The sequence below is a fragment of the Stylophora pistillata genome, chromosome 12 (assembly GCF_964205215.1).
Source record: "Stylophora pistillata chromosome 12, jaStyPist1.2, whole genome shotgun sequence".
NCBI classification, from domain to species: domain Eukaryota; kingdom Metazoa; phylum Cnidaria; class Anthozoa; order Scleractinia; family Pocilloporidae; genus Stylophora; species Stylophora pistillata.
Window position 1 is genome coordinate 26090465 of NC_142530.1, and position 13800 is coordinate 26104264.

Here is a 13800-nt window from a genome sequence, read left to right on the forward strand (position 1 = left end):
GCCGTTTTTAGTCTCGTCACGCAACGCTTCTCCCCACAAACGGCTGCTCACATTCGAACAACATTCCTTTCTGCTACTTCAACCAATCACTATTTGGGTTACATATGTTGAGAACTGTACGCGCCAAAGTAGTCTAACCAATCATATTGTTTGTTTCATCTTCGAGTTCAAAGCTTTGAAAATGGCGTCCTTTGAAGAAGCGTTTGATGTTGTTAGTAATTTCGAATTCCTAGTTTAAATGCGCAGCAAAAAACTGGAATTAGGAAAATAGTTGAGGAAAGAAAGGATGTATTTGTCAATCTTCCTACTGGTTTCGGGAAATCTCTCCTGTATGAAGCACGACCACTCGTGTTTGATCTTACCTCACAAGAGCCTGGTCATATCGTCGTCGTTTTCTCACCATTGGGGAAAGCCTTATGAACGACCAAGTGTCCCATTTGAGGGAGCTAGGGCTAAAAGCAGGTAACATAAGTTCACTTGAGGGTGGTAAACGCACTCGTGTCGAAAGCGGCGAATATTCCTTAGTTTACAGATCCCCTGAAGCGTGGTTAAAGAACGAACGCTGGAGATTTATGCTGACGAACTCTGTGTATTCCATGCCAAAAAACTCATGCCATTGCCGTCGATGAAGCGCATGTTGTAAGGCAGTGATAAGTGTTTCAATAAAAACGAGTCTGCAGCAAAATGTTATTTTACATGTATGTTTTAAATTAAGCAGTATAAAGGAAAGGAAAATAAGAATGTAAATATTGTAAATAGAAAATGTAAATAGTTTAGTCAGTATTAGTATTACACTGTGGTCTTATTTTGGTTATCGTTATTTTATTCTGTCTGTGTTATATTACACATGATCACCTGTAAAAATATTGTGTCTAAATACAAGACATTATCATCGCAGTATACACTTCTGAGTGCTTCAGATTACCAATAAAATTGATATTGGGTGCCATGGTGTAGCCTATTTGATTGTCACTACTACATAGATAAAAGCTAAACTTTTTAAAATTTTATACCCCTAGACCCTAAAAGGAAGTAAATGTCCCATCAACCTATTAAAACTATGCTTAAAACTAATGTCATTTAGGGAACTTAGTCTGACAGGACCTGTCCCGACACAAATAAAACCTAAAATTTCTAAGATGGTAGACCCCTAGACCCTAAAATGGAGATAAATGTCCCATCAACCTATTAAAAACCTATGCTTGAAGCTAACGTCATTTGAAGAACTCAGTCCAATAGGACCTTGAAAGTCCTGGCAATGTTAAAGGAGCTAGAGACTACAGCTTTCTGCATGTTCCTTAGCACTGAATGGCATTAGTATTATTATTATTAAATTATTAAAATTAATATAGTTTTCATTATTATATTATTATTATTATTATAAGAAATTTCATAGATTAATGCTGTCTATTTTCCTTTTGATGTGTTGGGGAACATCACAAGATAAATGGAAGCCTTCTGTGAGTCTTACTTCAACCTTCTAAACATAAAAAATGCAGTAGAAATTAAGGAAAGTGAAAATAAATCAAATGTTGCTGATATTGTGCAGTATATGGATAAGGACATGGAATTGGAATTCTATTTTGACTGGCTTACTGATGAACTGAAACAGAGTCAGGAAAAAACAAAGAACTATTATTTATTGCCAGACTATAAGATAATGTAGTTTACTTTATGCTACCATTGTTTTACTTTAATGTTTATTGGAAATGATTCAAACATGTGCTTGTTGAAATGTTGCATTCCTGAAGCCAATAAGGATAACATTTTGGAGTCCTTTTACAGAGCGGTGGAAATCACTGTGGGGGAGGGGGTTGGGGAGAACAGTACAGCTTCTTTGGCCCTCCTAAATTGTGGTAAGAAAATGAGTGATCTAATAAATTCATCATATTTTTAAATCAGATTACTGGTCAATTTCATTGTCTGATTAGTGACATAAATTGTGTGCTACTCATACTCTATCATAGGAATTGAAAGTTTTCTCATGTGAAGTCACAAAGGATGGAACATCTGTTTGAGATTAGTTACATTTCACTTGTGAAGAAATTACTGTATACATGTACATGTAATAGAGAAAAGTAATTTATGATAATGGTCTGAAGTTTGATTAAGAATGCTATGAAAGATTCCATGGGTTATATTGATCAATTGATTCTTTGAAAATTGAATCTCTCATTGGTGCTGCTGCCAGTATCAAATTGTATTCTTCTTGCATATTGAGCAAAAATTTTAGACTGCTATTAGTCATTATTCAGTGAGATTGCAAATCTTTCAGACTTTTGAATAGATCAGATTCGTATGAAGACATTTATATCAGCTTCATTTATATCAGTAGTTGCAGCACCTGGGTACTTCTTGGGTTAAAATCTGGGCTAACAGACTTTTTCAGGGTCCTGTTTTGACATTTTTTGGCTGTAACAGTTTGTCATCATTGGCACATACTTTTCACTAGGCTCTCATATATTGTACATTTGTGTTGTTCCAGACTATTCATAGACTACTTAACACTGCAGTGGCATACTGAATAGACAGTGTGAATTCTCAAAAGCTATGGACTACAGAATTCAATTTCCCATGAGGCAACAAAAAAAATTGTTTTGTTTACTGTTTATCTAGCTCTGATACCCCTGAGCATGTTTTTCTTGTGTTTGTTTATCCAGTGATAATTTTGAGGACTCTAAATCAATACACCATTAGAACGAATAGGAAATCTTGCCGGAGTATAACGTCCCTCTTGGCTGATCTTGGTAGAAATATTAGAATTGGCTGTAGCATTAGAGATACAAGTCGGATTGATCGGATCGAATTGTAAACATTTCGAGAACTTCCCACGGCACGAAGCTTGGATTTCTCCACTGTCGCTCTCAACGCTCAATAAGCGCTTCTTTCTGGGAAGTTCTCGATTCTTGAAGATTTCCTTCAATTCATCTTTGAAGTCTTCAAGATGAACAGAGGTCTTTTTGAACTTGATCAATCGTCGGTAGCAAGCTTTACAAACTGACAACTCGCTGGTCGCTGAATAGCAGCTCACATTCACATCCAGACAGGAACTAATATTCCTTAGGAAACATAAATTTTTTCTTTTGTCTCGACTGAGGTGGAACAAATAAAAGAACGATCACTTTGCAAAACCTTCTTCAGGCTTTCCTCCAGCAAGAAACTACGATAAAATGCAGAAATTGAAAACGCGGGAATAACGATAGTGATTACAATCTCTTGTGCTCTGATTGGTCACATAATAAACAAAGTCAGCGATCTCATTGGTGCAAAGACAACAAAGGGAAAGGAATGTTGTTCAAATGCGAGCAGCCGTTTGTGGGGAGAAGCGTTGCGTGACGAGACTAAAAACGGCTGCGAAGGAGACTACGTCCTTGTGGCCAACTTCAAAAATATCAAATCGAGCTTTCCATTCCTTTCCGATGGAGTTCAATCTTCTTGAGCTCAAAATGTAACGAAACAATGCTACAAAATATTCCCTTAGGAAAATAATGTTTATGAAAGTCACGACATCTCGACTCACCAAAGTGAATCGAAGTATATGCCCGCAAAGTGAAAACCGAAGTTTTGGACTTCAAGTGAGTCCCAGCAATAATTTGACGATTCCAAGGCCTGGTAACTGTATTTTTAGTATAGGTTATCACATGATTTCGAGTGCAATTTGGAATAAATAAGCACGAGTAAATCTTTTCAAAGACTAACAAAACTGCATGAGCCCATAGGCGAGTGCAGTTTGTGGTCTTTGAAAAAATTTACAAGTGCTTATTTATCCGGCTTATCATAATTATGCAGAAGAAAAGCGCGCGCATCACGTACAAAAATAATTTATTCAAACCTTGCGAGTAGCATTGTGCGTTCGGTCGAAACAACCGTGTACAATCAAAACAACAAGATAAATTGAAATTTTCACATTTCAGTGAGTTTGGTAATTCTGTAAGTTTCTTTGATTGTTAACCAATCAGAATGTCTGATTTTTTACTTTCTTTACACTGAATTAACCCTCTTCTGCACTGAATTAACTCTCTTCTGCACTGAATTACCTGAAAACTGCATATATCTTAACCAATCGGAACTGAGTAATTTGTTCATGTATATTATTAAATTGTGATATGTCCGAAAAGTATTGTTTTAGAAAAGAATTTCTTTCAAGAAATCTAGCATTGTGAATCCTACTGCGCAGGTTTCGCTGGTACACGTACGAGTTTTGTACGTTTTTTGCTTGATCCCTGACCTGACCTTGCGAAGTCAAGATGTTAGCATTCTGTCCCTCTATCGCAGAAGGATTCCCAATTACACGTTCACCAGTTTCAGTGAATACATTGAAAAATTGTTAAATACTTTTGAAAAAAAATTCGCAGCTGGTGTGATGCAGCGTTTCCTCTCGACCCAGAGACTCAACAGATACTTTTCGTAATTAGCAGGCAAAATAATATAAGCATAGTGTCAATACCGTAGTACTGTGTTTATTTATCTCAAGCGAACGTCGAAAACTCGAGCTCATACATTGGCCGCACGGCCACGGTCAATGAAAGTGAAAGTAAAGGTGCAAGTGAAAGTACAAGTGATAGGTTTTCTGAAAATTACAAACAGAAAAGGGAATTAAACTCTAAATACCTGCCTGAACAACAAAAAAAACCAACTACTAACTTACCGAACCGTTCGCTTAAGCCAACGAAAGACACAATGACGCTTTTTTAAAACTCTCTTCAATGGATAAAAACTAAACAAACATTCGCAAACCCGAGCACATGGCGATTCGAGCCAAAAGTCATGTGATCGGCGAAACCTCCCAAGGGAGTCGGGAGTGACACATAGCTAATCGTTATTGGAGCCTAGGGGATCGGGGAACCGTGAGGCCTTTTAGCCAACCACCTTAAATCATTTTTAAACAGCCATTGTTATCATTATCATTATTGTTAACATAACTATTTGTCACCATTGAATTATTGGTTGAATTTAAACCTGATTCACTATATTCTTGAGTTATCTTTGTATTGGGGCGGGAACAAATCGCTTGTGAAATTGTAGACCGTGTTGCTTGAACAAACTCAATTAACTGCCAAAACTTTGGAAACGCTACATGTTGGCAATATAACTAAAAGAAAAAGGTAGAAAAAAATGTAACGTAATGTGACGTAACGTAACGTAACGTAACAGAAATGTCAACAGAAATGCGGGTGCCAATACAATCCTCCTCGTGTGGAACAGGGCACTCATAACTATGTGGGACGCGGCAGGTTTTATCGTTTTGCATGTGAAAAAAAAATCTTCTAGAACACCACCTCTTGGTATCATTGCACAACTTTTATTTATGTTCAATGCTATAGCAAAGGTGTTATATTCGTAGCCACATGCAGTCTTAGACTGCCTATTTTTATCTTTTCTCTTGATTTCTGAGTAAAACTTAACATTTATCTATCGTCCTTTTTTTTTCATGAAAGGAGTTATTTAAATTTTATACCTCATTGGAACTTTTTTTTTTGAAAAAGATGATTTATAAAAATTTCCAGCGCGTTTAAAATTTTAACTGACGCAAAGGCACACGAAGCACTCAGGTGCTAATGTGCTATTGAAACTTCAAGTTTGACAGACGTTGAAAGGAGTGGAAAAACTGTAAACAGTCAAACCACGAACAAAGTTGATCACAGCTTTTAAAGAGATTTGATAGCAAATTAAACTTTCACGCTGTTGTATCTGAAGGACCGCTTTACATGTGAAGTTGTGCTATAAACTCAACTGTAAGACCAAAGTACCCTGATATCAAAAAAGATATCTTACCAACAAGAATTGTATGGACGATATTGAAAGATGCACAAGTCATACTATAAGTAATTGACGGTGATAAAGCAAAATTCCACTGTGCCACTCTAAATGGGATGTAGTTCCCAGCAAAACCTCCTTTTCTTGACTTAAATGAATTGGTGCAGACCACTAGCGCCAAAATTAGCATTTCAAACACTTATGGGAGCTTATGGGGAAAGCAATAGAAAATTAATGGAAATAGTTTGAATGTAGCTGCAGTTAATTCTAATTCATTGCTACCCAGGCTACTACCGATACGGTTGCTATTAAAATTACTTTCAGGCGGAAACTTTACTGAAAGAGTTATGTTTTATATAGGAATGTGAGACTTTTCAAAATGGTGGGAACAGCCCACTTTAAAAGAACTTAAGAATTGCCTTTGATTTGCTTATTATGACTCCCTGACATAAGCAAGTTTTTTTGATTTTGTATGCCCTACCAAATAATTTTCTTTCCTACTCATCGCCTGAACAACTACACCAACACAATTATTTATAATTGTTACTATTTACATCGCGTCCTGCAAGTAATTGCTAAAAACAGAATCGGCGAGACGCTTGCTTCGATTTTCGGTTCGCAGTCGTCTCGGTACGTATTAACAAATGTTTGCATTGGTTTTGAATGCCAGATTCTTTTTATTTTTTTCCAGTAAGAACATTTTGTGTATTTACAAGCTTATTTATGGAGTTGGCCTTCGAACTCTCAGAAAGCTGTTCATGGACATCAATCCCAATTGGTCTAATCAGCCATCTGATGCAGTGACGTTTGACAAGGGAAAAATGAAGCTTTCTAAAGACGAACAAGTCAGCTTCAACAAGGGAAACATCAAAGAATGGGACTTCTCATTGATGACTACTGTACTTCTTTACTCAAAAAGTTGTGTCCTGGAAATTGTCAAAAGAGAAGGCTATGAAGCTGCACTAAAAGAGTTAAAGAAATGCCGCAACAAACTTCTTGGACATCCATCCACAGATGCGATGTCAGATGCAGAATTCAGTTACTTCTGGCCTTTGCTGTCAAAACACTTTATTACGCTTGGAGCAGACCCAAAAGTCATTTCTGAGATGGAATTTAGAAGAGGTAATCTAAAACAAAGTAGATTGTAAATTCTAATGACACAGTTTGTATTAAACCTGTCGAATTGACAGACTGGATTACATTTCGGGTTACAACTCTTGCTTAGAGCAAAATTAATTTTCTCTTTCATTGACACTCACAATATAGTCTTTGGGTTTCTTAGATTATTGAGACAAAAAGGAAAACAAGACCCACAATAACGCATATTTCAATACATTGGCGTAATTTTTTAGATAAAGCAAAATCAGGAAAGATGTTCGAGTACGGATGATTCCTTTGGAGCAGTAGCTCTCTGATAATTTAGTTTTCATGGTCAACTGACGCAAACATTTTTATGAATTATTACTCAAATGCTTCATGGATTCTTCTATTTAAAAATAAAATTGCCGTACGTTTTCCCCTTGATCGCGTGGATCTCCAGCAATGAATGCCAGATTTACTGATCAACAACTGTTACGAAGAATAGTGTTGCGTGACATACACGACCTTCTGGTAGCTTCACGAAAGGTCATGGCTTGTTTATTTTAGTATATTATGTAATCGTTTCTAAAAGCGGTATATTTTGTAATGTTGCTATAATTAGACCTTTTTTAGAAAGTTCTAGAATTTTTCGCGTAAGTATATAAGTAGGATAGGTTAAGCGAAGTTTTAACTAAGTTTTCACAAGCTAAGAGAGTTGGTTGTGATCAGTCAAGTGTGACGAAGCAGTGTTTGTTGAATTTGGCGCAGGCCGTGTGTATTGCTCAAGTTAATTGAAGTTGGCGGAGGCCGTGTGTATTTCTCAAGTTTATTGAAGTTGGCGGAGGCCGAGTGTATTTTACAACTTGTTTGAAGTTGGCGGAGGCCGTGTAAGTTTACTGAGTTACGTGCCAGTGTAGAGTTTATTGAGTGGAAGCTACGTTCATTTTGGAGTAAATCTTTTTGTTGCTGTTCCGACAACCCTGCGTTCTGGTTAGACTGTAAATCACCTGCCACTCAACCATCGAACTCGTAACAACGACAAGTTGTTTGGTCAGCGGGTTAATAGGTCTTGTAATATTGCATAAAAGATTTAACAATTATTCCACGAGCGCGCGTTGGATATGAGATGATAGATAGCCAACGAGCGCTACGCGCCTCGTTGGCTATAATCATCTCATATTCAACAAGCGCGAGTGGAATAACTGTAATATTAAAGAAAAACGCCCCCAAGATATTAGACAAATCTTCTCGACTTTATTTTGTAAGAAGAAACCGGATGTTACAGTGTACAGATATTAGATTATGGTATAAACCAGAATGGCTAAGCCAATAAAAAGTCTTGAATTGCATCATCCAATGATCCAGTTTTTAATCAATCATTTTATTCTTCTTTAGCCACAGACCTTGTTGAAGCAGAGTATTACAGGGACCTTTTTCGCACCGAGCGAGATAGCCACTTTCGTTGTGAACAGAAACTGGACGATATTAGTAAAAAATTAGACGTCGTCATGGCCAATCAGGCAGGTCTGGGGATTCAAAAAGCCATCCTTAGTCAAGATAACGTGAGTAGTCCTGAGTGGGACGAATGGCTGAGATTTTGTGATGCAGTTGGTGATTTTGACTCCCAAAAAAATCAGTACATTCTTGCCATCGATAATGTACCAAATGCAGAAATAAAGTGCTATTCTAATTTGAGGAGTGTTGCTTGGAAGATGATACTGGATTTTGATCTCATCTCAGAAGAAGAAGGCTTCTATCACGAGTTCACATCTAAAGAAGAGCAAATGAGTAACTTGGTAAGCATGTTTACCCCCGCTGAGTTGAAACAAAGTACCATGCGAAGTTTGGTGGGGCAGATCGATCCAAGGAAAACTCAGTGGTTGTTTGTAAAAGGAAGGGCTGGTGACGATGACGACCGAAAATGTGAAGAATTTTCTGATTGGGAAGCCACGGCGGTAAAAGACATTAACAGCTTACTTCGGTGTTGTTCGGATCCAGACATGTTTGATGAGTTAAAGCCAGTCGTATGCCTTATCCTCCCCTTCAATCATCACAGCCTACCCTTTCTAGAAGTAACGATGAGTCGTTTGATCGAAAACTTTAACAAGCACAAACTGACATTCGTGTCTGTTAACAACAGGAGTTGGAAAAATCTTTGCAATTATTCCAGTGTTCAAGCCTTCCATTTGTGCCCTAAGATTCTTGATCTGGGGTTGAGAGAGATACTCGGAACGTCCGCAGATCAGAAGTTGCGAATGCCAACATCCCATGCCGGAGTTCCAGTACACCTTAGTCGACGACAGTATCTCTACATCAAAGAGTACCTGGAAGTCTTGTACTTAGGGTGTGAAGATTTACCGGAAGATGCTAATGACCCCACGCAGTCTTGGGAGCAACAAGAGAGATATTTGGAAGAGCAGAGAAAGTCTTTCTTGTCAGGAAATGAAATATCGTTCGCCAGTCTCTTTGACAATCATGATGCTAGAAGACAGCTTGAGAGGGATATCCAAGTTCACGTTCAGCGACTCTTGGATCAAGGCCTATTTCGTCCCATCATCGTGGAAATTCGACATTCGCCAGGCACAGGTGCCACTACTATTGCCCGTCGTGTTCTTTGGGATCTGCATAGTGCATACCCATGCCTGGTAACTGATGTTGACTCCCATCGCTCCTCAGATGAAGACAACGACATTGCAAGGAAGCTAGCGGAACGAATATCCTCGATCGAAGAGATTTGCAACACCCCCCCGTTGATTCTCATCGATGGAAAACAATCTGGCTCCATAGAAGGCCTCTCGAACAAGCTTTCACGAATACTTCAAAGTAAAGGAAAAAGAGCCCTCTTATTACGGTGTATTAGAGGAATGAAAGAATCAAAGAAAGCACAGGAGTCTTGCCATGTTCATAAAGTTTTTCATGTCAATGTCAAACTGGAGGAATCTGTCACTGATCTGCATGAATTCAAGTCCAAGTACAAGGAGTACCTAGACTCAGTCGATAAATCACTGAACACTAGGCAGATTTTGTCTGGCTTATGTCGTGTTTTCCATTTTCCTCTCCTGGCCATGATGCAGGAATTCCGTCCTAAACTAGAGAAGATCATCGAAGACACCTTCAATGAACTGAGAGGAACTCAACAAGAGATTGCCGCAGTTGTGGCCTTCTTGCAAAAGTATGCTAATCTTCCAACTCCGGCCATTCTCCTACACGAAGCTTTCAAACAGTTTATTCGCCATCAAGATGAGAACGCTGCCACTTATGATGATATCAAGCAGTTGTTTTCAGATTACCTGATGAATCTAATGATACCTGCGAAACCAACACCATCTGGAAAAGAAAATCCACCAGAAAGCTATACATTCCAGCACCCATTAGTCGCAGACCTAATCCTTAAGAGAGTGTATCAAGAGCAGAAACGCGACCTTTTTGAGATAGTGGACCGATTTCTTCAATTTCCTATATATCAGCAGGAAACTCTTCTGCCCCTTTTAAATGAACTTTTCATCTACAACAAGGTCAGGCAAGGTCAAACGGAGAAGCTCAAGTTTTCTCTTCTGTTCGAAGAATTGAAGAGTACAGATTCAGATCGAGCTGCAGATATCTTTTGTAAAGCTGCAGAGAAGATAAATCAGCCTGTGATGTATGCGAATGCAGCACGATTTTGCGCCAGAAAGGATCCTCCATCATTTCCAAAAGCAAAAGAACTCATTCAGCGTGCTTTGAAGGTCCATGATTGCGCAGCATCTAAAGCTGGATACAAGAACTTGTGCCATACTAAAGGCGTCGTTCTCCATTTTGAACTCAAGCACAAGATCAATTTTGGCGAGGTCCAGAATCTTGAAGAATTGGAAGAAATGGCAAGCAAAGTTCTTGAGGCACATCGAGAAGCACGCAATTTTCCTCCAACCTACCCCCATCCTCTTATTGGTGAAGTTGAGGTGTGGCTTGAGTGCATAACATGGATTATGAAGAACATGTGCGATAATGACGCTCAAGAGACCTTGATTTTTGTGACAACTTTGTCTCCTCCTTTCTTTCGGACGTGTTTGAGTGACTCTTTCCATCTTTTAGACGTTGTTGATGGTATTGTCCAAAGCGTGTCCCAACTTGCTGATCCCGAAGAGACGAAAAGGTTATCTAGCAATTTGAGGTTATCCCTCATGAAAACTTTTCGCTCAAGATCTTATCTTCTTGGTAGACCGAAAGCCGACGAAGATATTGTTCAAGCTTGTAAAGCAATTTGCACCACGAAGAATTTCCGCGAGTCGTCACAGTTGGAGCTTAAACGACTTCAGGCCCACTTCCTTTTGACACACAGCGAGGCAGTCGACAGTTTCAAACAAGAAAATCTTGAATTCCTGCTGAAACTCCTGGAAGACCTGGTTCTTAAAGAAAACGAGTATAGCCTTGCTCATCATTTGATAAAAGTGTGTATGCTAGTGACAGGAACAAAATGCTACACTCTCCAGCAGGGTCTCCATGTCTGTGACAAGTGGTTGTCCATGGCAAGTCATGACTGCCTCCCATCCTTTTACCAGATGGTTATCTGTTTCCTACAGATTTTGGATGGGAATACTCTGGATTTTATGCCGAAATATATCCAAGCCTTGCAGAAGTGCCGAGAGAAATCTCAAAACCATTTGAAGAAATTTTATGCAACACTCTATGTGGGCAAGGAGGGACATGGTATGTCTCGCTTTATCAGCCGCAATGCATTGCTACGTGGAGATAAAAACTACTTTCCTCCTGACAACTTTGAAAAAGTTTCTAAATTTTGGCAGGTAGAAAGTAGAATGAAACTGAAAGAGTGTAAAGGAAGAATCAGAGAGAAGGAATCTAGCCGTGGAAAGTCACATCTTTGCATCGAGCTAGTGCAAGGTAATCTTGAATTGTATGTGGGCAAGAACGCAGACATCGGCAAGGTGCAGATGGATTTTACACCAGGAGCTTTGGTGTATTTTGTTGTCAGTTTCAATCTCCAGGGTCCTGTTGCGAACGGCATAACATTTTCGCCACAGGATTCATCAAACGAGTCTTAAAAAAGACAGTCAACGTCTCGTGAAAACGAATCTCGGGAACATTGATGAACACTTTACAGTCGGATTCTGTTAAAGACTTTGGTTGCCCCCTGAGGCCGAGGCAGAGCAATGCTGATGATATTTTCCATCACTTTTCTAATAATATGTTATATTAAAATACAGTAAAAACGTTCTCTGGTCAAAGGTTTTAGAAAACATATGCTTTCGGTTGTCGATCCACAGCCTTCCCCGGATAAAACATGAAATGTATAAAATATATACAAAAAGCGAGATAAAGGCGATAAGAAGAACAAAGTAAAAATGTGGAGAGGGTGGCTATTGTTTAAAAAGAATGCTATACTGATCAGGGATCGGCTTAGAGTTGATTGTCCGCATTCTTGATAGCAGAGGTGTGCCAATCCCCTAGAGTTTTTCTAATACGAAAAGAGCCTTTGTCGATAACTCGAGAATGATTGAAATCAATGCGATGATCAAATGGCCACGCATGTTTCGCAATGTTTGACCCATTAGCACTTCCTTTTATTTATGGTGTTATGCAACCGCTAACAAGGATTCTTCGAAAGCACGATATTCGAGTTGTAAATAAACCCTTTAAGACTTTGCAACAAGAATTCCGTTCCCCTAAACTCAGACCACCTATTGAACACCAACCAAATGTAGTTTATGAAATACCCTGTGCCGATTGTGACTGGTGTTATGTAGGTGAAAACGGCTGTTGCTTTGAAACACGCAAGAAAGAACACATGCATGTAAAGACATGTGCTAATGGGTCAAACACTGCGAAACATGCGTGGTCATTTGATCATCGCATTGATTTCAATCATTCTCGAGTTATCGACAAAGGCTCTTTTCGTATTAGAAAAACTCTGAAGGCTTGGCACACCTCTTCTATCAAGAATGCGGACAATAGCTCTAAGCCTATCCCTAATCAGTATAGCATTCTTTTTAAACAATAGCCACCCTTTCCATATTTTTACTTTGTTCTTCTTATCACCTTTATCTCACTTTTTGTATATATTTTACTAATTTACATTTCATGTTTTATCCGTGAAAGGCAGTAGATCGACGGCCGAAAGCTTATGTTTTCTAAAACTTTTGGCCAGAGAACGTTTTTTACTATAGTTTAATGTCTCATCCTGGCTGTGCCTCAATTTTCAAATTTATGTTATATCCAACACTTTTTATTATAACGTATATCTTAAAAAGCGTCTCAATCAAATTACGAAACAAATTGTGTCGGTGATCGACATGCAATGTGTTTTTGTTGTTGTGTGAAAATAAAATTCAGGGGAAAACTCTGCAAAGTCTGTGTACGTCTAAGCGCACCGCATATGGTTATCGAATTCGCTTTGTAAGAGGCCTTTAGATGAATTTTTTTTTTAACATTTACTGAAATCGCTGTAACGCTGGTATGATTAAAGAATTCGTTGGATTGATTCCTAGGCTACTTTTAATAGCCTGATTATTTCTTTGCATCAGACAAAGAGGGAAAAACGTCTTTACAAGTAAAAATTTGTTTATTCATTGTCATTCAAAAGTTGTAAACAAAGGAAGCCCCGTTGAAAAGACTTGGCCTCGAAATTTTGGAAATATAGCTTATCACTGTACTTTTTCAGACATAATAAATCAGAGGACTACAGACACCGACAAAGTAAAAAAAAATAATAAGGAATTTACATATAGATATATATTAGATTGGGAACTACGTCGCTTATGACTATTCAGTCATTTGTTTCCCTTATCCCGGTAGTGTATAATTTTGAAGATAGAAAAAAAAAAAAAAAAAAAATTAATAGCAAAAATGAAGAATCGAGCTAGTAATAAGAGAAAAACTACAAGACATTTTGTAGATCACAGTTTTTAATGAAACAAATTTCAAGCTAGATTATGCATGAGTAGTTTTTATGTTCTTTAAGCCAAAATA

The 13800-nt window shown here is 38.3% G+C and overlaps 1 protein-coding gene across 1 annotated transcript in view; it reads left to right on the forward strand.

The window, feature by feature from the left end:
• Window positions 1-12048, forward strand: part of LOC111338796 (uncharacterized) — a 12977-nt gene extending 929 nt beyond the window's left edge. The window contains exons 3-4 of the mRNA XM_022945324.2: window positions 6449-6879; window positions 8233-12048. Coding sequence (XP_022801059.1) covers window positions 6449-6879; window positions 8233-11876 — 4075 coding nt within the window. The 3' untranslated portion in view covers window positions 11877-12048. The remainder of the gene's footprint in view (window positions 1-6448; window positions 6880-8232) is intronic.
• Window positions 12049-13800: the final 1752 nt, after the last annotated feature.